Source organism: Motacilla alba, chromosome 3 (assembly GCF_015832195.1).
Source record: "Motacilla alba alba isolate MOTALB_02 chromosome 3, Motacilla_alba_V1.0_pri, whole genome shotgun sequence".
NCBI lineage: Eukaryota > Metazoa > Chordata > Aves > Passeriformes > Motacillidae > Motacilla > Motacilla alba.
In genome coordinates, this window is record NC_052018.1 from 78,529,245 (window position 1) to 78,553,899 (window position 24,655).

The following is a 24,655-nucleotide window of genomic DNA, read 5'->3' on the forward strand; positions in this document are numbered from 1 at the left end:
AGTAATTGACTAAAATGAGTAGGAACTGTTCTACACTGTAGTATAATGCAGGTGATACGAAATGTTACGTTTCAAAGATGCAAAAGCTGTGAGGTTAATTAAAATACACACCCCTATAAAACACTGCTTAGTAGAGAGTGATATTTGGCAGGTCACATGGTGTAGCTTTTGCACCAGTTTTTCACCTGTGAGTAGAATTCACTGTTTCCCTTTGTTGTTACCTAACAGCTTTAAGAGGTGGATGTAATCTCATATTTGAGGAATGCCAGAAGTTTGCTGAGATATAGACATTTAAATCCAGAATTAAGTGCCATATGTAGAAGATGAATGTTGCATGATTTTTGGAGCTTAACTTCATTTAGTTTGTCTTTACATTTAAAGGAGTTCAAGAAAATGAAACTCAATTTACAACTGAAGGATTCATATCTCTGACTTACAGACCTTTAGAACAAAGTATGAATTTCTGTTCAGTAATCTTAAATTGCTTGTTGTCGCTGTGCATTATTTATCCTGCCAAATTTTGGGGAAGACATGATGCAGAAGAAGAAGTGAATGCAATTCTTCTGCATACACTCTCTTTTAAGTGAAAGGAAGAAGAATTGAGAAAAACAGCTGTCTTTCTAAAATTAAGAACCTGCTATACTTATAAAAAAATTTAAATTAAAACTTGATTTTATGATGGTATGAACATTCTTTTTAACCATTGCTCTTTTCAGGTGTTAGTATACAGTTTCTGTGTTCCCCAAGACCTGAAGAGCCTGTAGAGCATGTCACGTCTTGCTTACAAGCACTACATACTTTATTGGATTCCCCTTGTGCCAGGATCCATATTGCAGAGGATCAGGTAATGTATGAGCATGTTGTAACAATCAGCTTTTTCCAGGTCTTGGACTTTTATTTGTGATGATTACAGGAGCTGTAATTATTTTTTGTGTAAGAAAAGTATTTGTTCATCATAAGCAAGTGACATAACAATTAGGAATTGTTTAGTCCTAATGAATATTTTTCTATGTATTTTGTTTCACTGCAGCTCCTTGGTGTTGAGCTCTTGAGTGTGCTTCACCGACTCCTGCTGACCTGGGATCCTCCTTCAGTCCAGCTACTGGTTACAGGAGTTGTCCAGCAGATAGTAAGAGCAGCTCAAGATTATTTGCAGGAAAAAAGGAACACGCTAAGTAAGATTCTGTAAACACGGCTTGCTTTGCAGAGTAAATAAGCAACAGGTTTTCATATTGGGAAAGGAACTCAGTTGCATTAGAGTATGGTTACACTTAGGAGGAAAATGCTGTGTATTGTACAGATAATTTTGATTGTGTTCATAATTACCTGCTGACTTCTTAAATCTTGTAAGCTGTATTTTTTCTTCCTCTGATCATTCTCATTTCATGTTGTGATTTTCATTAATTTTTCTGGAATAAGAGTGGTGCAAGTTATACCCAGCACACCCCTTAATTAATACCTTGCTCAGTTTCCTTAATGTTTCTCTACTGGCTGCCTCCTTAGCACTTCATTTACTTTTTTTCGGAAGCTGAATGATTTAGCCACCAGTACAGGTTATTGTGATGTGTCCCTGGCACAAGTGACATCCATGAGGTGAGTGAACTGCTCCTGAAACCAGTATGGAAAGTTGCCTGCCCAGGAGATCTTGCCAGGAAGTGGAGCAGACTTGCACCTGGGTTCTTACTTCACTTATTGAGGGCACTCAGGGCGTGTCAGCTACCAGGATCTCTGGGAACAGGGTGTGCAACAGGAGCGAGGCAGTTGGCATAGAAAGGCATGCTCATGCTGCCCAGAAGTGCTGCTCAAGACTGTACAGGACTGCTGGAGTCAGCATAATGGTGGCAGTGGCATACAAGTCTGCTGACTGAGGGATAATCACCTCTGCTACATCAGAGGTCTAATGACCAGGTTTGAAATTCAGGTGAAAATGCTGATGTGCCTGTGCTCCAGAGGCTTGTCTGTGCAGCCACAGCTTCAAGTGACATTGGTCTCGCCTATGAGACATGAAGGAAATACTTGTGAAGGTGAGCAGACTCTGTGGTGTCAGGAAAGGTAAATGGAGGAATGAAATGTTCTTCAGAGGTCCTGCACGTGCAGGAGCTGAAGTCCCATGTTTCTCAGAAGGAGAGATAGCCATAGACTATGCTGGAATATGGCCCTGGAGGATGACTCTTGCATGAAGGTGGCAGCTGCAATACTGTGACTTCCAGCAACAAAAGGCTCTATCTTCAGATATTCAGTTGGAGAACACTGAAAGAGTTCTAGCAAGAGGAAAGGAGCCAGCTGTCCTACTTTGACAGATCAGAGCTGATAACACTGAAAGGAAGTGAAGGGTGATACCAGTCAGGAGCCACAGGCTGCCTAATCAAGAAGGGGAGGTGAATGAAGCCATGTTAAACCAACCCAAAGAAGCATTCCAGTCAAGCTATGGGAGTCTCATGAAAGGCTTTTAACATCCAGCCCTGTGCTGGAAGGGTGACACTGCTTGGAGGCTAACACTCAGAAGTGTATGAAGCACAGACTTCTTCAGTCCAGATGCTGGACAGTCCAGATGAGGGTGAGGCTCAGTGGATTTGCTCCGCACTTACACAGAAGAAATGGTTTCGAAGGTTAATAGTACTTCTGGCTGTACCAGCTAGGTGATAGTGGAGGTCATAATTTCAAGGGAAATAAAGAAAATGAGTAGCAGAGCAAAAGCTTTGGCTTGACTTGGCAGACTTTGGCTTGTTCAGGGAGCTTGCAGATGAGATCTTGCAGATGAAATTTTGTGGTAAGCTTTCCTGAAGGGCAAAGGTAAGAGGGATTGTTCATCTTTGGTGACAAAATAAAGCTCATTCACAATGATCATGGCAGGAGGCTGACTTGGCTGAACAGGAACTTCTGACTGAGCTCAAATGTGACATGGAAGTGCATGGATGTTGGAAATGGGGTCAAGCTGCCAAGGAAGACTACTGAAGTCTTCCTGGGTATGGAGGAGTGGAATTGGGAAAGCACAATTTAGGTGGAGCTGAGACTGGTGTTGAATGTCCAAAGTGACAAGAACAACTTTCATAGATATGTTGTCAGCAGAGGAAATTTGGTCCTGCTGCTGAATGGATTGGGTGATCTAATGACAAAACACACTGGAGGATAAACTAAGGCACTGTTATCTTCTTTGCTTACTCCTCCTGTGTCTGTGTCTAATGAGCAAGCCTAGGGAGAGCAGTGCTAGCTACAGCAGGTGAGCATCCAGTTAGGGACTGCTCACAAAAAAGCTGGCCATACCCTGGAACCAGATGTGATGCATCTGAGGGAGCTGGCTGATGACATGCTAAGTTTGTTGCAATCATCTTTGTATAGCTCAAGAAAGCTTTTCAATCAATAGCAAAAATGAAATGCTGTGACTAACTTTGAGTAAGGCGTGAAGGTGGGGTTTGAGTGAACTTGCCAGTAAGCCTGCTGTGCTTGTTGAAAGGTTTTTGAGTAAATTTCTTTTGAAACCACTTCTCAGTACATGAAGTAGAAGAATATGATTTGAAATAGCACAGACTTACTGAGGGCAATTAATGCCTCATCACCCTCTATGATGAAATAAATGACTTTGGAGGTGGAGTAGTGAATATTGTTTATTCAGACTTCTGCAAGGCTTTTGACCCAGTATTCTACAATATCATTGTCAAGTTGAGTGATGTGGACTGAAAAGTAGGAGAATAATTTGTTGGACTGCTACGCTTGAGTGGAGTTTAGTGATTCAAGTCTGACTGGCAGCTGGTTGCAACTGGTGTTCTTTAGAGATCAGTATTGGGTCTGCTACTGTTAAGCACATAGGACAGATAGGAGGGAATGTACTCTCAGCAAATTTGTGGATGATACCAAACTGGGCAGGTGGTGGGTGTGCTTGGAGGGTGGTGCTGCCTTTTAGGGGAATTTTGAACTGCAGGTCTGAGAGAACCTGCTGAAATTCAGCAAAGACAAATGCAAAATCCTGCATTCGGGATGGAATGTGCATTGGTGTAGGCTGGTGGGCTGGCAGATTGCATAGCAGATTTGCCAGAGGAGGAGTTGTGTGTGTGAATCTCTGTGTGAAACCTATGCAATGCTGATGCCTCTGTTATTGGGCTGTGTTAGAAAAGCATGACCAGTGGATTAAGGATACGGTTATGAAGATGCATTTGGAGCAGCGTCTAGTTTTCTTTGCCCTTCCTCCTCATTCTGAGGAAGACAGATGTTGAGAAACATGAAGGAAGTTTAATGGAAGTCCACTAAGCTGCTTAGGGAGGTGAAGTGTGTGACCCGTGAGGAGAGGCTGAGGGAGCTGAACTTACTTAGTTTGCAGAAGAGAGGGTTAATATGGGATAGAATAGCAAACCCCCTTCTTAGAGGGGATTTAAAGACAAGGCCAATCCAGAGTCTTCTGAAGGGCATGTGGTGGAAGGATAAGAGGCAATATACACAAACTGCAGCAGTGGAAATCCAGATGGGATACAAGGAAAAAATTGGTCACCGTGGGAGAGGAGAAGCAGAAGAGTAGGTGCCCAGGGATGTGGGGTCTCTATGCTTGGAGATTATCAGCAGTCTGAAAGCTACTTTCTTAGGTACTTTTAGTGACCCCTTCCTTTTAAGAGGCTCCCTGTTCATTCATTCCTTTACAATTTTTTAAAAAAATCTCAGATACACTGTTTCCATCTTTGCTAGGTAAATTAGTTTCTAAGAGGCAACTTGGGAAATAGTTCATTGGTACCTGGTTAAGTTGGGTAGGTCTGCCAGATTTTCTGTTACCTGAAAGAAATGAAGTAAACCCCAGAGAAAATTCTCTTATTAAGGAAAATTACTATCTTAATCTGGCACAATGTATTGTTGATAAAAAAAAAACCCAACTGATAGCTTTTGCCCATTTTCCATGTAAAAACAGGGAGAAAATTTTGCTGGAACTTGAGGAACCAGCACAACTGAAAATGCAGGCTCTGTTCCTTCATATGAATTAATGGAATTGTTGACGGTCAGCCCAGTAAGCTGCTTTTTTCAGATTGATGAATGTGATAACAGTAGCAATCATTTAAATTCATAGGAGCTCTATAGGGGTAGTTCAGGCCAGCTTTGCCTTACTGAATCTCTTCTGCTGTTTAATGGGAGAAGGAAAGACTGCAGCTGGCCAAGCTGCCATCAAAAGAGAGCCTTTTTTGAACTGAATATACTGAGATAGACATAGACATAGAATCCTACAGTGCTTTTCTGTTCTCTTATTTCATAATCAATTTAGGGTAGAATAAGATTTTGTCAGGGTGGAACATTTAATTAATAGCTATTTAATTAAAAAAAATATTGTCCTGGTTGTTTGTTTGTCATTGGTTGCTGTTAATTTTATGATCGTTTTTAAGAGAAGCAAAATAATTAGCTGTAGTTTTATTTTGTGCAAGACTACATTTGTTTTCTAGTTCCAGAATTATTTTTATTAAGTATTGTTGGAATCACAGTATTTATAAGGCATTTTAAACCCCTTTAAGTCATTCTAACTAAAACATTTAGTCTGACATGATCCATGTTTGTGTTATCTTACGGTAAAGCAACTTTTTCTTCTTGATTTTAACTTTTAACTTGTGAAGAGTGTGTCATGTAATCTTTGGAACGGCATCTTAACTGTCTCCTCAGACATTTCTTTCCTTTTTCAGATGAAGATGATAATGAAGAAAAAGAAAATCCTCTTGCTTTAGGAGAGGGAGGTGAGAGCGGTGGTCTTGTGCCTGGAAAATCTCTAGTCTTTGCAGCCATGGAGTTGCTCATGTTCATCCTAGTACGACACATGCCCCATCTGAGTTCAAAAGTGTCGGATTCTCCAAGTCACATTGCTGCCAAATCCCACCTCTCTGAGGAAAGTGCTCGTCTTGTGGCTGCCACCGTTAATATTCTGTCTGACCTGCCTTCCCTGTGTTCTCCAGCAGGTAAGGCATTGTAACAGAATGTGTGAGTGGTAGCACAGTGAGGATATGATGCTAAAAACAAACTGTAAATACCTTTGCTGTGAATGTTTTAATTCATAGCGTTAATAATATTTAGCTAAATGGAAATTCATTTAACTAAACATTTAACTAAATGAAAATTCAGGCTTTTCCAGTGAGCAGCATAAAGGAAATTTGATTTTAAGTTTGCATGTGTGCTGCAGATTTTGCCGAGGAAATTAGTTCTGTGAACAAAGGCTGTATGAGTGTTTCAATAACACACTTAGATTTTAAGCCCCTGTACCAATCTGATTTCATTGTTGGATTTTTCCCCCTTTTTTCACGCTTTTGAAACCTGTTGGTCAGTTTTTTATCATATTGTTAAAGAACACAGACATTTTGGAGACAATTAAATTCCTGAAAAGTTCATGAAAAGCAGCAGCTGTATGAAAAGACAATCCTACTGAGGAAAAAACAGCACAATTCATCTGTGGTACACTTGGCCTTGCAGCCGTTGGCTGTCAGTCATTCCCAATGTGATTATAAACTAAATGGAGCTTTCTTCTGCCCAGCAAGACTGTCACAAAGGATGTGTGTAAGCTGGGATAATTGCACTGAGTGAAGTTTATGGGTAAAGGACACAATTACATGGGAAGCTGTGCTCTTTGACTTTTGCTTTTTGGACGGCAAATTGCTAGACTGTTGTCTCAAGAATCTTTGGGAAGTTTCACCCACTCTTATAGATAAGACATTTTAAAGTTAGTTCCCTAATGAGGTGCACTGCAAATAACATATTTGGACAAAGTTATGCTGAAAAGACAATATGGCTTGTCTTCAAACAGAAATTCGTGAATTTGTGCCTTGCACTTTTTTAGGGAACAACAGATTTTGAGTTGGAGTAATGCCCTGTTTTTATTTGAGTCCTGATTTTTTTTTTTTTTTGAGAGGGTGATGGGAAAGAGGGTGGGCAAAAAGAGTAACTGTATGACTTCTGTGTTGACTGGAGTGAGGGTGTTACTCCCAGCACTTGGCAAGTGGCCACTGCAAGTAGCTCAGAAACTACTGTTAGTTTAAAGAGCAGTCCCTTCCTGTCATCATTGTTTTACTTAATGTGTTTATCCTCACAGCATTCTCAGAAGTAGGAAAATGGCAGGATTTGTGTTTCCACAGATGTGGAAAAACAAAGCATAGAAGAGATACGGAAAGAGACTTGACAGTCTGAAGTGATCTGTAGATTGATTTTGCATGCCTAAACCCAACAGCACTCTTCTTTCAGTCCTGTAGGGGCTTAAAGTCTGCATGTATTATTGAAACTGCTACAGCTTTTGTCCATGATTTGAGACTCCCAAACAGCTTCCTTTTCTTTGCTTCTGGTGAGGTGGGGCACACCACCTTACTTGGAAAGTGCTGCACCTTAGTCTGGATACTTGTTTCCAGACCTCTTATTTTTGCTGTCTATCAGACCCTAGTGATATGTAGATCCTTTTCTAAGGTACTTAGCAATCTGGATGACATACCTTGTATCACATGCCATGTAGGACAAAGCTGTAGTAGCTAAATCATCATTCCTGAACTGACAGCAGCATTTCAATTGTTGGCTTGTATCACTTGTGTCACGAGGCACTTCAGTAGCACTGCTGAATGAATTTGGTGATAAAATGTTGGAGGACACATATTACTTGTTACCTGAATTGCAGTTTATCTCATCTCCTTTGTCTCCAACCATATGCATCCATATTGGGAAAGACAAAGAGCTTATCTACCACACTTTAAAAATTCTATTTAATTTTTTTTTCTCCTTTTTTTTAGGGTGTATGACAATCTTACCCACTATCCTATTTCTGATAACAAGGGTATTGAAAGAAACAGCAGTAAAGTCGGCAGATAATCAGGTCCCACCTCCAGTCACTGCAGCTCTTCAAGGGATAAAAACGATTGTTACTCTTCCAACAGTCAAGACTGATGAAACTCAGAAACAATGGACAGGTCTTATCCGCAGCACTCTGGCATCTATCTTGGAAGACTCTCAGCCTGGTAAGTGGTTTCCCAGTGCAGGAGTTAAAATTCAAGAAAAATTAGTTTTCTGTAATAAAAATGCAAGTGTGGTATCTGCCTGTAAATTAATATAAGACCTGAATGAGCAAAACTCCTCAGTTACTTAACAGATTTTATTGTTGAAAAGCACAACATTGGCTCTAACAAAATAGTTACATCTCAGGAGTTCCTACCTCAGATGTGTCTTTGATCTGTCTTCTTTGACAGTGTTGATCATAACCTCCAGTTAGAAGCTTTCCCTTTTGCAATGCATCTGGCATCAGCCTCTCAGGTTTTATGCTGGCACAAGTCATTTAGTCTTAATGACAGTCAGTGTTAAAGTGAATGAATGGGAGGACAGCCACAGAGAATTGTGGAAAGATTCATACTGGAGTAGGATACTCACAACACTGTTAAAAGCTTTCTTTGGTGAGAAAGAAATCCTGGCCAAAAAATCCCGGTTACTCACCAGCACAATGGTTACTGTCTCTTCAGAGAACTGCAGACTACCTCTTATGGTTCACGTACATGCTTTGCCTTGCCCTTCAAAAAGTGAAATAGATGTATAGTCTTAGCTGCATAGTTAGCAAAAGAGACACAAAGATTTGCTATTTGCATAGTGGTAGTCAGCAAGAAAAACATCCCATTGCATTGCCAAGGAGCCATTTGTGGAGAATGAAGAGAGGATTGAATGGAGTTACTCATGTGAGAGACAGGGAATGAGGAGGTAATTGCAAATGATTCTGAAATGTCCAAAGGGGGAGGATCACTAGGTTCGTGTTAACCAAGCCAAACTTCTAATTTGATTTGTCACATCAGCACTTGTTTTCCAGCCTTTAGTTACTGTAGAGGTTTCAAAGGCCCTCTTTCCAGAAACATCACTGGCTGGAGACCTTTTTGCAGGCATCAGAAATTTTTCTTGGTTCCTTGCAAGAGCGTATGTTTTCCTTTCCAATCTTCTGTGTAGTGTGGCAGATCACACATACAAAAATCTAAGCCAGCTCTACTGCATTCAATTTCAAACCTCATCATTCAATAAAATTTAAACAATGTAGATTTAAAATAATTTAAATAATGTAAGAAAAATTGTCACTTAAAATGCTTGGACTAGTTTTTTGAAGTGAGGTTTCACATTATGGCTAAGCCAGTTGAGTGGCTAGCTGACATCTGTAAAGGGCAGTCATGCTGTTTTTCTTTTTTGCTGACTTTATATATGCTGTTTCTTTGTGCCTCTCAGGGGAGAGCAGAACCAATGTGGCCAACCAGTCCAGCAGAACAGTGCTTTTTATATATATTATAATAGTTTATATATACATTTTTTTGTTCCTGTTGTGAATTCATGAATGAGATCTGTGAAGACAGAGATTTTGCAAGGAAAAAAAAATTGTGACAATGGTAAATACAGGCTATTTGAAAAGCAGGAAAGGTTAAAGTAGGACTGTTCCTATTGGTGACAGTTGGCTGTCAGATCAACTAGTCTGTTCTGTGAAACCTCATGTTAAGTAGAAGTTGTTGCCATGCTGGATATCTATTTCTTACTCTGCTGTATCAGCTGAAGATAATAATTTAAAAAAGTGAAGTACACCTTTAATGTGGAAAAGATCTAAAAATATCTTTTTTTCTCTTGTTTACACTCTGAAAACAAAAAGCATGACTTGGTCCGAGAAAGTGTGGGTGGTGATGTTTTCCTTGATACTTAAGTTTCAGAACATTGACTTACTTTATTAAAACAAAAGTTAGAATAGGGTTGCTCCGATTTTTGTCAGTCACAGTCAACAATGATTCTGTAATAAGTAAATGCATGTGCAGTTGCAAATAATTTAAAGTACATATATTTCCTCTTTGTGAGTTTTATCTGTGTTTGCTGGATTTTACTAAATAAATGCTAAAGCCTTTTTGGAATAAGCTAACAGCATGTTTGCTTTTGTTTTTCAGAAGCCTCTAAACCTATTCTTGATGAAGTAAGCATACTTACAGCTATTGCTCTCTTCCTCTGGTCAGCAAGCACTGAAATAATTGGAGTGCAGTCTTTACAAAATGGATGTATGAACAGATTTAGAAGTGCATTGAACTCTTCTGATCCTTGGGTAAGATCATCTTATAGGAATGTGAATGATATGCAGCCAGCAGAAACTAATCGTGATATATTTAACACATTTCCTGAATGTTTTGTGATGCCTTTACTTCAGGGACAGGTACTGCTGTCAGGATAACTAGAATTTTCAACAATGCATTATTGAAACTCAAACTTAGTGCTTCTAGATGAAGTGTTCATGGCTTTGTGCCAGGTTCTTGACTTCAGCTTTTTAAAAGGCAAAACCAGTCTCTGGTATATGAAGTTTTATCAGATTAAAAGGTTGGTTATCAATAAAGGGGGTGACATTTTTACATTAGTGTTGATCTTTTATAATACAAACTAAACCATTTTTTCCATAGATAAAGTTACAGCCCACATTTCTGATCAATTTTATATTTGTTTGTGCAAAACCTGTGCTTATTTTGCGTGTTCATACAAAACTCAGTTTGTGAGCAAAAATACAATTTTGTGGGCACCATCAAAACATCTATATATCATGATTCATTTGTTTCATGATTCCACTTCTTTCCTTTGGCTTGCCTTTGTGAAATGCCTTCTGAATTATTTAGTCATTGAAGAGGAAAGTTAAAAAAGTTGTAGACTGACCTGGTTCAAGCAGGCTAATGCACTGTGTGGGTAGTTAAACTTAACTTTTCCAGCCATGAATGTATCTATCAGTTTGAGAGGGTATACAAATCTGCAGGTGGGAGCCAAGGAGAAAAATCTGTGATGTTTCCACAAGCAAACACTGCAGGGATTCCTGAGAAGAAAAACATGCAAAAAATGCGGATGTGTTTAGGGTCACAGTGAGGCATTTAAAATCCTGTGTAGACTGATAATTCTCTATAGCAGGGCAGGTGTTTTCCAGCATGAACATAAAATTCAGTTGATTCTGAAGCCTGACTCTAAAAAAGAGTGGAAATCTACTTAGAATTTTATTGTGTGAATGGAAATGTCAGTTGTATTAAGTGAAACTTTTATGTTGTACTCTCTCTGAGCTCTGTATAAACACATGAACAGTGAGAGAGAAGTACATGGTCGCCCACTACCCTGCTGGAAAGCTGCCCGTCAGCTGGAACTTACCACTATTTTTGTAACACACAGAGCAAGTCTGGAGAGCAGCCAGATGGTGTCCACTCTCTTCTCAGCAATGTACAGAGCAAATACTCTGTAACACTTGTGTGTTCATTCTGGCTTTTTAAATGTAAAATATTCCTTGTGGCAGTCAGTGATAGACACCTGTTTGTAATAAAAGCATGGTCATGATTGTACCTAGTGCATTGAACTGATTAAGGAGAAGACTCTTCCAAAGAAACTACTGATGCCTTAAAAGAAATACAGGAGTATTTTTGAAACTATTACCACATGAAAAGGTCAAATATCATGTATAGTAATAACCAGAAGTCTGGTGAGCTCAACTCCCTTTTGTTCCAACAAGATAACTCAGTTGAGAGATCCAAGTGTTTCAACGCTGTTGGGCAAATTTTACATGAGAGTGTGACTCTTATGCTTTGAAGAAGCTCTGATTTTACCTTTCAGGAGTTTTTGTAGACTTCCGTGAATGCACAATGGTCCAAAGTTTTGTATTAGACAGTTCAAAGGAAAAACACTTTGATGAAATTCTGCTGTCAGACACAGTCATAAAACTCTTTTGAAATATGGCTGCATTTAAGAAAATACTTTCACTCCTTATTTCAAAGGTTAATCTAATCATCTTTAACAGCTATTAAAGAATGAAGTTTAAAGAAAGACAGAAAAGGAAGAGAATTACTTGTAACAGTATGGAGAGATAGAGGTAAAATTTGTTGAAAAGGTCAGAGATGATGGTGAGTAAGGCATTAAGGAAAAACATTCTTCTGTGGAGCTCTGTTACAAAGCATACAAATGATATGAGACATGTTATTATTTCAGACCTTAAATATTGAATTGTATAGAAAACCTGCAGCTGTATTCCGTTGAATTAACAGTAATATGAGCTCATAACTCATATTTTCTTACCAGTAGTTTTTATAATCTATGATCTTTATTCAGTATTTTTATTTATATATCTGTGTTTCCACTAATCCCTGGATCTCCTCACAGATCATTTTGTTCAGTAGTACTTCCTCTAGAACATTTCTGTTCAGCATGTGCTCGATAACTCATCCTGTTTGGACTTGAGTGCAGTTAGAAAACACGTGCAATGCTTTATCCTCATATTTGTTGTGAGGCTTCACCTTTTCAAAAATGCTGGGTTATTTGTGGTAGATTTTGGAGGAAGATCTTTGTATGCCCCAAAAAACGTATTCATAAATTCATCTGAACAAGATCATCAGTGGGTTATTTTCCCAAACTTTGGCTTTTATAATTTCTGCTTTCCACAGAGAGGGAGGAGGATAAAAAATAAAATAGAAGGATGACAAGGAGAGCATTCTGTGATCAGCTCATATAGTCCTAGGCTAACACCAGCACAAAATGGAGAATGAGAAGCAAGGATGGAAAGGCCTGACACTTTTGGACAGCCTTGGCTTATATTAGAACAATAAGATCACTTTGTTCTGAGTCATTTTTATGGGCAGTGTTGCCTTTCTGGAATTGGAATAGCATATCACGATTTTGAAGATTAAGCTACTATTAGAGCTGGTAGTTCTGAGACCTAAAGCTGCAGTTCACTGTGAACTGGTGTGACTGACTTGTGTGACATTAACTATGCCTTTATTTTCTCAGGATTTATATTGTTACTGCTACTTAGTACCTGCATGTTCTTTCTAATTGTCCTTCCTTTTATTGAACACTGGGCTAATACTCCTTTATTAGCTGGGCTGTGTTGCTGCTTGCCTCTTACTTAGTATGTTTCCTTCCCATTTAGTAGTCTCTTTTTTTATTATTTAATCAGAGATAACAGAGTTTATTATATTCCCTGAGTTAACAAATAACTTTGAGGACAATGTATTTATCTTGATTTGATTAGGTTCAAGCCAAGTGTTACCAGCTTCTGCTTTCTGTGTTCCAACACACCAATCGTGCCCTGTCGACTCCATATATTCATTCATTGGCCCCTATCATGGTTGAGAAGTTGAAAGCTGTGGAAAGGAGCCGCCCGAACAACAATCTGGAGCTTTTAGCAGTCCAGGAAGGAATTAAAGTCCTTGAAACATTGGTTGCCCTTGGTGAGGAGCAGAATAGTAAGTATTTAGGTTTTCTAGAGAAATGAGTAATGCTAAAATAGAATATTGAACACTAAAAATGTTGCAGTTAGGAACTCAATGGCATAATCACAATGAACTGTGTGTGCAACATTCTTTTGTAATTCCAGTGCTAGAACTTTTGTATACATGAACTTGCATAGCATATACAGCATGATATGCTGTAACCTTTGCATTTCTGGTGATGGCAGGGAAAAAAAATCTAAACATGAACTGCAGTAATAAGTGATATTTTATTCTGTTTGGAAATTTGTATTTCATGCTGTTTCAATTTACTTTTTCTCATTGTTAACTTTAATTATTTTAGTAGACTTTTATCAGATTGCTTCTACCAGCTCAACAAGTTTTAGTTTAAGAGCCCAAGAAATTGAACTATACTGATCAGAGTATCTTGATTGTAGATTAAGCAAGATTCACTAGATAGAATACAATACTCATAGTTTATCTTTGAGTTAGTTACTCTTCAGCTGAAACAGTGGGCATTCTGAAGACTTACTGTCTTTGACACTTGACTTCAAATGCTGAAAAAGTTCCTTGTAAAAATACTACTATTGGTAGTATTGTGTAGGGTTTTTTATTTTTTGGGGTTTTTTTTTGGTTGGTTTTTGTGGTTATTTCCCCCCCAACACACTCCTTGTTGGAGTTTCTCTTTTTTGATAGAATATAAAATTTCTTGAGCTGCATTCTGCTTCTGGAACAGTTGTTTGAAACACACATGAAATGAAAATGAGAGAGTAACTGAAACAAATGAGGAAACAGGTCATCTGATTTGCTGGCTGGAGACATTCACCCCATGAGTATGGATTAGTCAGAACCTATAAGGAAAATAATTAATACTCTGGTAATCTAAAACAATTTAGATAAATGAGTCACCAATAATTTTTAAGTTCTTTGAGCCTAAAATGCACAATTACCAGGTTACACATTTTAAAGGTGTATTTAAATTCTTCCTAGGTACAAAAGTTTGCCTTGTGTCTTAAGTTTAGCTGCCTTTTCTGTTCTCAAGGTCAACCCTCTTGATCCCTTTGCCATTTTGGGCCGTGGCCTTACTAGGTCATGCTAGCTGAAGTATATCTGCCCTGCTAGTTTTTGAATTAAGATCTCCCACACCAGTACAACATAAATAACAGCAGATGACTGTCCCTGGTTTTTTTGTGAACACTTGCATTCTGGTATCAGTTCACTTATGCTCACTGGGGAGGTGGATACTCAAATTCAACTGAATAGCATTTCTATCTGCCTGAAAAGTGTTCTGCAATCATTTAATATGATAGGCATTCTACATCTTAAAATCTTTCATCAGTGATCTTCAATTGGATGGTGCAAAAGCATCTCAAAATAAGCATCAGGATCAATATAACTGTAATGAACAATAATAGAAATTGTAATTCCAGTCCTGGTAAGACAGATTGGACTGATCAAAGCACAGGAAGCCATCTACATTTCAGTTCTTTTAATTTGATAATTTTTTATTACAGTTTCTAATGTCAGTTCTGAAAACAATATTACCCTTCCTTACCTGTGTAGTAGCTGATAATTTTTTTGGGTTCATTCTCTGATATGATAATTACATCTTTTTTCTTTCATTTTAGGAGTACAGTTGCTTGCCCTTCTTGTTCCCACTCTGATCTCCTATTTACTGAATGAAAATGCCTTTGCTTCTGCATCTACAGCATCTAAGGATCTTCACGAGTTTGCACTTCAGAATCTAATGCACATTGGTCCACTTTACCCACATGCTTTCAAGACAGTAATGGGAGCTGCCCCTGAATTGAAAACACGTCTAGAAACTGCAGTCCGAGCAAGTCAGGCCAGCAAAGCAAAAGCAGCTGCTAGGCAACCACCACCCACAGTACATTCCACCCCAACAATTAAACTGAAAACTAGCTTTTTTTGAATTACTTTTATTATTTTTGGACCATCAAGTAGTCAGAAGCATTACATTATCTCTGCATACATGTCTAATTTTGTGTAATTTGTATGTGAAAGGTTGTCTAATGGAGCTTTGTGTAATTACTTGAAATCCATGCATTACAAGGGAAGTAAGTGGTGTTACATGTATTTGTATAGATTTTTAGGAAATTGTGATCATATTTATGAATTTCTGTTATAAATTATCCACCAAAAATTATTCTGTATCTAAATAGTTTTATTTATTTTTAAAAGTTATCTCAAACCCTCCAGAGGTTTTTGAAATCTGGTGATTGTTATCCCGCCATTGTGCCAACACACTAACACAGTGGGGATGGAGAGAAGAGGAAAAACTGTTATGAAGTACTTACCCTGTACCATGGGGAATTTCTAGTGTAGAAGTACGAATTTTTCCTTTTATTTAAAAAAAATAATAGGGAAAGGGACTTCGTAGATTGTTTCAGCTTGCATGAAAAAACCTTAAAACCCCACAACAAAATAATTGAAAATTTTCAGCCTTTCTTAAGGTGAATGATCAAGCATGCTGTCTTAATGAGTTGTCCTTATTTATGTGGTGTATATCTCTTTCAAATCCGTTTCCATGCTTGAAAATTAATAAAGGATGCAAAGAATCTAATCCCCTATCTCTTCGGATATAAATTTTAAAGAATGCACTGGAAACTGAGTTTATAAGGAGAACTGCCTTCTATCTGCATTTTTGTAAGTGTAGATCTTGGCCCTTGTAAGGTGCTCTATGTTTGCAGTCTTTCTGTTCTGCCAGTAACTGGTTGAATAACTGATGAGTCAGTGCTCTGCCCTTTGTCCAGACTCATAAGTATTTAACCTTCCTGCTAGATTTTATTTTCTGGCTACATCATACCTGTAGTCCTCGATCAACTTTGCAAGCAGAGATTACTGGAGCACTTTACTGATTCAGGGGGCAGAACACAAGTGAGAGCCAGACTCCTCCAGTTTTTCCTTCCCTTTCCAGGCTTTTTTCAAAAGCATGTGGCTCCTCTCACATCCGAGTGAGTCTGATGTGCAGATTTTGGGGCTTAGGGCTCTCGTGCTGTGCTACCCTTGCATGCACAGCCAGGGACTCCCAGTGTGTCTGTCTGCTGCTCAACCTTCCTATTGGCAGAAGTGTGGAACCATGTATTTTCCTGTGTATATAAGACTGACTTACATGATTTTCTTTTGACACAGCTTTTGAATTTATGGGCTTTTATAGGGATCTTTCTATACATTTTGCTTTATAGAGAGAAGTAACATAACCATAGGTCTCCACTAGGCCTGCTGAGTTTCATCTCTGATGTTTCTCTGTATACTCTGTAAAAACTGCATATTTCAGATGCTTCAACTTCAAATATAACAAAGGGATAGTAAATAGAATTTAATATGACTAATATCTGCTTAAAATATTTGTAGATCACTATTTTTGCATAGATACTTGCCTCTAGGCTTTCTATTTTCCTCTAAGACCTTATCTAATATCCCTTTGAGTACCTATGCAAAATGGTCAAGATAATGCTCTTTCGCCCTATGGTAAGTTGGCTGGGTGCAAAATATTTAACATAAAATCAGAAATGCTTTTATTTCACAGTGTATGTTTTAGTACTAAAGTGAGGACACAGCAAGTGCTGCGTACTCTAATCTCAATTTTTTTTTCGTAGAGATGGTAATCAAGTCTTGTTCCATTGTTCTGCAGGAGTAAAGATATATGCAGATGTAAAAAAAAATGTGCTGTACATGAGAACGAAAGTAACTTTACTAATTTTTCATCTTACTATAGGTAGTGGGAATCAAATTGATTTAAATACATCCCTTTCTAATAAGTCTTTCTAGCATTACAAATCTATTTTGCTTACAGGTTCTGAACCAGTTTAACATTTGAAAGTATTAAGGACTCTTCCAGTTCAAAATTCAACACAAACGTTTTGCAAGTAAAACAGAAAACAAGTTTATAACCTGTTTTAGATTCCTTCCCCTCCACCAGGTAGTCTAGGAATTAATGACTTCTTGGAGAGATTTTGTCTAGAATCGTGTTTTGTTTACCTTAAGTTTTATCTCAGCACTTTTAAGTTGTGGTTAGACTCTAGTTGACAAGATGTCTGAAAGTCTCAGAAGTGGTGAGGGAAATGTAGCAATCAAGCATAACAAAGAAGTCAGTAGAACAATACAAAAAAAAGATAGCAGAAGAGAAAATGGCAGTAGATTGATGTAGAGGGATAGAGAAGGGAGAGGTTTTTCTTTGTATTTTGTGTGGCTGTCTACAACATGCACAACTCTCGTTTGTATACATCCTTCCCCAGTTTAGTCCTCGTTCACTTCTCTGCTTGCTCCTGATACTAAAGTTATAATCATGTGGTTTTACACAATATTTTGGCATCAAGTTCCATTTGATTAAAAAAACTGAAGTAACTTTAAATGGCCGTAGTGCTTATTGTTGTTTGTCACTGTCCTTTTCATCTTTTTCTTTGTCGATAGCCTTTTAAATGTGCTTTTTAATGAAACTGTTTGCTCCGCTTCCCCTTCACATCTTTCATCTCTCTCTCTCTGCTGTTTCCTGCCTTTCTGGGGGAGCCTTGTTCTACACGGGTTCCTTGCCGAGGTCCCCCAGATCACGCTCCCTGTCCCGTGTTTTCGCTGCCGTTCCCCGTTGCTCTCCTGATGCTCTAAGTAAGCTTCCTTAGTGCTCTCTCCCAGAGAGATCGTCCACCAGCCGCAGCCCAAACTCCGCGGGCAGGGTTGCGAGGCAGGCGGCTGCGGATTCGGAGCAGCCCCAAACGAACAGGAACCGCTGCTCGCCAAGGCAGCGGGGCCGCTCCTGGCGCGCCCGGGCCGCGGCGATGGGCGCAAGGGACTGCCCTCGGGAGCGCCGTGGCACCGCCTTGGTGGCACACAGCATCTTGTACACGGTGCCGGCCCTCGGCACAGCCCGACGGAGCGGCGCGTTCGTCTGCCCTCAGCAGGGCTCTGCTGCTGGGGCGCACATGGCGTGGAAAAGGAGCCCGGCTTCGTCCCTCGGTGCCATGCGGAGAGGGCAGCGCTGCCGACATCTTCCGCCCTCAATCCCGCAGGCTCCCGTTTTCCCTTTCCTCGTGGAACAGGCAGCGTGACAATTCCTGAAAAATGTTGTGTCGCTCTCCTTTCCAACATTGCAAACGGTGTTCAAGAAACCCCCGTAGCCTTGGGCAGGGTTTCCAGCTTTTGGCAGCGAGAGGCCGAGCGCTGCTCAGAACAGCAAAAGAAGCAGAAAAGCCGGAGCTGCCAGGGCAGGGCCCGATGGGAGCACGTGGGACTGCTGCGAGACACCCGCCCTTCCCGTGTTCCTGGGGTGGGCTGCGGGAGAGCCCGAGCCCTTTCGATCCCGCTCGGAGGTGGAGGTGGAGGTAACCTGTGCTCCCGCTGCAGGGACTGCCCCTGCTCGGCCCCTCCCGCCGGCGCCCCCGCCCAGCCGACCGGACCGCACGTCCCGGCGCTGAGGTTCAGCCGTCCGAACGCCATCCCTGGAATTACGGACGGCGCGGGAAGAGGGCGGCGATCGAGGCATCCTCCCCGCCATCCAGCGGAACTACAATTCCCAGGACGCCGCGCGAGGCGGAGGGGCGAATCGCTCCCCGGCGCTGTCCCCGCCGGGCCACCGTAGCAGCGGGCGGGGGCGGCTGTCAGGCGGTGACGGCGGGCGGGACGCGCCCAGGTTGTTGCTGCTGCTGCTGCTGCCGGGACGCGGCGGGAGCGGCGGCGGCGAGCCAGGCGGACCCGGCCCGGCCATGGACGAGCAAGCGGGGCCCGGCGTCTTCTTCAGCAACAATAACAATAACAACGCCCTCCTGCTGCCGCCGCCGGCGGGCGGGCCGGGGCTGGAGCCTGGCGAGGCGGCGGCGGCGGCGGCCGCGGCGGCCGCGGCGGGAGGAGGCGGCGGAGGAGGGGGAGTCTCAGCCTCCGGAGCCGCCGCGCCGCTCTCGGCGTCCCGGGCTCAATACAGCGTGCCGGGCATCCTGCATTTCCTGCAGCACGAGTGGGGCCGCTTCGAGGCGGAGCGCGCCGAGTGGGAGGCGGAGCGGGCGGAGCTGCAGGTAACACCCGCGACCTTCTACCCCCCCCGCAGCCCCGGCTCCGGCGGCCGCTCCCCCTCCGTGTCCCCCGTCTCTGCGCAGTTGAAGGGGAGCGGCCGCCCTGGGCGCTGCCACGGCTTGTCGTCTCCCCCGAGAGGGAGCGGCCGGCCGGGCTATTGCGCTGCCCCCGAGGGCGGCCGCCCCCCGCCGCGGCCGGGCCGGGGGTGGGACGTGGCGGCCCGGCGGGGAGCGGGCCCTGCCCGGCGGCGAGCGGCCCCTCCGCGCTGTGCCCCTCTCCTCCCGGGGTTTTTCGGATGCCCCTCGGGGTTGGCCGCCCCAACTTGTCGCCAGTTTCATAACCCCTGTTAAAATCTGCCCCCCGCGAGCTGCGCCCCCCTTGTGCCGCGGCTCCGCCGCTTGTGCCGCGCTTGCCCCCGGCCCTCGGTGCCGCCCCGCCCGCACAGGGGCCAGGCCCGCGGGACCGGCTGGATCCCCCTCGGTACTGTGGGGCACGTTATGTAGTGTTTTCGTTTGAAAAGCGGTGGGGTTAATACTCTCATTAATGCATGAAAGCACTGATAGTGATCTTGTGGTTAAAGAACTTGGGAGCTGCTGGCCTAGAGCCATTGCTGTCAGATACTTCAGTGATGGGCACGTTGCGTTAACTCCAATAACAGTCGATAATGCAACCTTCGTTCCTCTTTGGTGTTGTTTACAAGAAAATCCCTGCGTTAAACCTTAACGCTGGCCATGTAGCTAGCAGCCCACTGTTGGGTTTTCATTTGGCCATGTTTGAGACTGAAAAGTGTCTATGGGTTTCTTTTTTAGGTCTCCTTTCTTTGTCTCTTTCTTGTCCATCTCTTCTTTCTCTGGCTTTCCTTGAAAGTACAGTCTTTGTCGAGAGAGTCTTGAGACTCTTTAGTAATGCAAACCACTTCTCTGTTTTTTTGGTTATTGGGTTGGTTTTTCCATCTTTTAAAATTTACTTTCTACATACATCAAACAACCACTCTGAGAAGAGTGGTAGGTGTGACGTTCTTTAATGAGAGTTCCCTTGCAGGAATTTAAAGGAAGTGGTCATGAGAACAAGAGAGTAATTTTTATTTTACCTTCCACGATTCAGTGAGAAATTGGTTGGTAACTGAATCATATTTCTGTTCACTACATCCAGTAAATACTGTGTAGAAAGTTTCTAGCTTAGCTGTGTATAGGAATAATCTCATGTGTCGTATATCCAGTGGAGGCCCATAAATATCTTGACATATATTCATAGCTGATTCAGATATCAAATATTGCTTTGGAGAAAAAAATCTGTTTTTACAGGACCTAGGAAATTTTGCCAGTGTATTAAAAGTAATAACACTTTGCATATTTATCACATCCTTCAGCAGCATGACTTCCCTCCTCCTCCCCCAGGTATCCCTCAAAAGCTTGGTGTTACGGATGAGAGAGGAGGAAAGAAATTGAGTATTTAGACTATTTGCAGAAGTCATGTATTTATCAGTGGCAGGCAGATAACCCCATCACAAGTTGTTTGCTTGAATGCCTTTGGCTCTTGCCAAAACATCTCAATAAAGTTATAATTAGCTGTGGCTGGCATTGCCACGAGCTGTAACAGCATTTATCTGCTGCAGAGTCATGTTCAGGAAGGTGCAAAATTCTTGGCTATCTCTGCAGACATCAGGCGTTAACGTCTGCTGTGACCATTTGCAGATGAATGTTCTTGGATCCATGTGAGAGGTTTGTGGTAGGGGTTCCGCAACTACAGGGTGGCTTTTAGAAATTGTGCACCTGAAGCATGAGCAGTGTTAATTAAAGGCCTGGTCTGTGCTCCTTCTGAAGCCTTTTGTTGGCCTGTATATTTGGAAATGTTTAACAGAATAATGGAAATTTGAGGTTGGACAGTTTCTCTCTCCTGAGATAAAGATGCAGTGCTCGTCATTGTACTTTTTATCCAATGCAAATTCCAGTGTTAGATTATCCATCCACTCTTGGGAGACTGTGGGGCAAAGGACCTATTTACTGTGGTGGTCTTAGTAGCCTTTTATTTTTCCTGCAATTCATCTAGTTTCTAAGAGGCAGACTTTTTTTATCTCTGGATCCTTACCTGCCATGATACTGAAATACTTGGGATACCTTATGCCACATTATTACTGTGCCTGGCTTCTGCTCTGTAGTTGTTGGTTAGTTCCACTCTACCTTCCTCTCTGGGCTTTTTTTTTTATTTTATCTTTTTCTTATCCTTCTAATTAACTGTGTGGAGCTAAGTGTGATGGACAGGTAGAATACCTTCCTGTTGGGTTCTGTGGTGCTTGTTCAGGGGACACACACCCAAGCTCATAACATAGGTGAGTTAGCAGGCTGGGCAGTTTAATCTGTTCTTAGTTCCTGGTCTAGTACTGCCTTTCCAAGGTTTTTCTCCCTATCAGTGCCTGTATTTTGCTTTCCCTGGCAAATACTCTTGTTTATTCTGATTTTCTAATTATTTTTCTTGAACCTTTTGAAATTATTGTTGCCTCTATTATATAATTTTCTCATTCAAGGCAAAAGAGGACTTCACTGTTTATATCTATGTAAGCATCGTTAGTAAGCTGTGTATATCAAATAAGAATGAAAACAGATTAATATGGGGTTCCCCTAGATGCTTATCTGCTGATTGCATATTTAACTTTTAATGCTTGCTTTCTGTTTACACTACTTTGACATCTGCAGATTGAAAAATTATCCTAAGAATAGACTTTTGTGATGCCCTGAGAAGTAATTAACTAGGATGAATACTAAAGTTATTAATCCTCATTTAAGTACATTTAAGTATTCACAAACAGTGCTTTATGGCATTATAATCTATTTTCATATCTTCTCAGAAATTAGTGATTTTCCTTTTCTTAGGTTCTTCTAGCAGCTGCTTGGGAGAGTTGACAACACAGGGTTTCCTGTTCTGCAAGTTTCAAACTTCAGTTTTTTTTGTTCTGCATTTTTCTGGACTGACACAGAGACATTTCAGAGTTGTCATTATGTGTTGGACAAGTCCATCCGAAAATAGCAAAGGGTTTGATCAAATGCACATGCAGGGCACTGCATTTGAAATCCGTATCTTTGCTTGAGGCAAGCAGGGGTTGAACTGCCTCCCATACTGCTGTCTTGCCCTAACCATGGGTCTTCCGACTGGTTGGGAGTGACTGTCTCTTTTGGATGTTATTTCCCTTTTAATTAGCAATCTGTCACCCCTGGGGGAGCAATGGGGACTCTGCCCCGGGGTCTGGGACCCCGCAGAGCCGAGCGCTGCCAATGCACGTCCTTGTCCCAGCAAGCAACAAGGCTGGATGAGCTCGGAAGGTGGGTGTGGGTGGGTGTGTGGCTTTTGTTTTGGCTAGAAATGTTGTCTTTGCAAGCAATGCATATGTTGCTGTGGAAAAGTTTTGCTTCTGACAAACATTTTTCTGGCAAAAGTGCAGATTTACAGATATTGGCATTTCTCCGCATTTCACAAATGGTCTAAATTGCAACAAACTGCTATGCTGTAACTGTGTTTATGGACAACCCCCCCATCCTGCTAAGGAATTTTCTAGCTTTTGTCCTCATCACTGCTGAAGTTTTCATTTCCTCTAACTAGTGACTTGTTTCTTTGGAGTAGTAGACTCCATAGGAGTGGTGGGACCTGATAGCATTACATGAAAATTATTTTTCCTGGGTAAACTTTCCTTTGAAAAAGTTTGCAAGGAAATTAGGGAGAATGGGTGGATACAATGTGCTTGTGTTTCTACAGCTTTGTTAAAAATAGTCCTTGTAAGACAGTGCCAAAAGAACAAGAGAACACCACCCGAATGATAGGGAAAGAGATAATGAAATGAGATAAAATGTGGTTAAATGATAGCAAACAGCTGTAATAGAAGCAATGTGATGGAAGTAATAGATAAGCACTTGAGATCGGGTATGGAAGCCAGATTTAGTAATGTCAGCTCTCTGGGGGGGGATCACGGATGGGGATCTTGCCCCTTGCTGCTGCTTTTCTCCTGCAAGAGGCAGGCGATGAAACCAGGCATGCTACGTGGTAAGATTGTGTCCTTGGAGATAGACAAGTTAAAGTAATGAGGAGAAGGGGCAAATCAGACAGATGGCTGTGACTATTTATAGGGTGGTTTAGGACATTTGTTACTTGATTCAGAAATTGTTGATATTTACAGTTTGTTGGCTTTTAGATAACGGTCCTCTTGTTGGATTAAATTTCTAGTTAGAAGTTGTTCTGATAGCTGGATAATCTGAGAACGTTGTTCAGAGAAAAAAGTAATGAGCAGTGAGTTGGGGAAATCAGTTATTAAGTTAATGGAAATGTCCTGAAGATACAGTGTGACCAATAAAATGGAAAAGAAATAAAATTTGAAGAAGTTTTGTATAAGATTTTCAAGTATGATGATTTAGGTCAAATTTCTGAGAATTCATCTTTCTCAGTGAAAGATGAATTGGCAGAAGTGCTGTAAAAGTCTTCTATGAAATATTTTTTCTCATAAGGCAGATAGTTCAAAAGAAACAGCAGTGATTAATGTTACGTACATCTCCACTGTGGAAAAGCAATAATTTCAACTTTATTGTTTTATATATATATGATAAATCAGAAGAAAGGCAGAAGAAAACAAGCTGTGGTCGCAATACTGAGGTGTGTTTATTTGGGAAAAGTGATGCTAAATGGGCCTTGGTGACTACCAGATAACCTTTCACAAGGTTTTTTTTTTTGCAAACTTTGTATTTCACAGATTCATGTGAAGCAAACTGTATTCTCCTCTACTTATATGCATGTTTGCCAGCTAATTCCAATATAATCACTGATGTGCTCTCATGGCTTCTTTTACTTAAGCGAGGAGGACCAGTGGGAGTAAATGTTCAGTGACTTTTCAGAAATTCAGAAGTTTGTAGATGTAGAATGGAAGTACAAACTGATGAGAAAATGTTTTTGCAGGTGTGTACCTGGTTTTTATAGTTTGATTATTTTTTTTTGCATAGTTGATCTGATAATTTCCTAGCATCAGATATTTCAGTTCTTCTTATATCTGTCAAACCTGTAATTTAGTTTAGGTGTAATGAAAATGTGTTTCTTAGATAGCCTAAATCCTTTAGGAAAATGGTGCTGTAATATTGATGTTGTATGAACTGAGAGAATTTTATAATGTTACATTGTCTCCAAGTGGTCTTTAAACCTTTCAAACTCGTCTCTTGGAAAGTTATACTTGCAAAAAGAAAAGAGCATTTTTCTGTTTTTGTTGGTTGAGCAAAAATGGAATAGATTACTGTATTCTAGATGGAAAACTTTGGTTTTCAGTGTCAGGTTAGCATATGGTGAAACATCCTAAGTGACTTTAGTGGTGCACATTTTAAATTAAATTGGTATCTCTGTCCTACTCAAAATGTAGCCCTTCTTTTTCTTTTGAGGGTCTTGGCTTATGGCAGTTTTATTGCATCAGAGATAAGTAACTTGGCACT

The 24,655-nt window shown here is 41.0% G+C and overlaps 2 protein-coding genes across 7 annotated transcripts in view; both read left to right on the plus strand.

The window, feature by feature from the left end:
- Nucleotides 1-17,550, plus strand: part of HEATR5B (HEAT repeat containing 5B) — a 57,226-nt gene extending 39,676 nt beyond the window's left edge. For both annotated transcript variants that reach the window (XM_038130545.1, XM_038130547.1), the window contains exons 30-36: nucleotides 717-844; nucleotides 1,031-1,175; nucleotides 5,649-5,918; nucleotides 7,725-7,949; nucleotides 9,885-10,036; nucleotides 12,977-13,190; nucleotides 14,804-17,550. In XM_038130545.1, the coding sequence (XP_037986473.1) occupies nucleotides 717-844; nucleotides 1,031-1,175; nucleotides 5,649-5,918; nucleotides 7,725-7,949; nucleotides 9,885-10,036; nucleotides 12,977-13,190; nucleotides 14,804-15,108 (1,439 nt within the window). In that variant the 3' untranslated portion in view covers nucleotides 15,109-17,550. The remainder of the gene's footprint in view (nucleotides 1-716; nucleotides 845-1,030; nucleotides 1,176-5,648; nucleotides 5,919-7,724; nucleotides 7,950-9,884; nucleotides 10,037-12,976; nucleotides 13,191-14,803) is intronic.
- A 1,197-nt stretch (nucleotides 17,551-18,747) lies between these two features.
- STRN (striatin) overlaps nucleotides 18,748-24,655 on the plus strand; it is a 64,990-nt gene continuing 59,082 nt past the window's right edge. For 2 of the 5 annotated variants that reach the window (XM_038130550.1, XM_038130552.1), the window contains exon 1: nucleotides 18,754-19,201. In XM_038130550.1, coding sequence (XP_037986478.1) covers nucleotides 18,896-19,201 — 306 coding nt within the window. In that variant the 5' untranslated portion in view covers nucleotides 18,754-18,895. Of the gene's footprint in view, nucleotides 19,202-24,655 lie in introns of all 5 variants that reach the window. The other 3 variants (XM_038130549.1, XM_038130551.1, XM_038130548.1) reach the window with 3 other exon arrangements.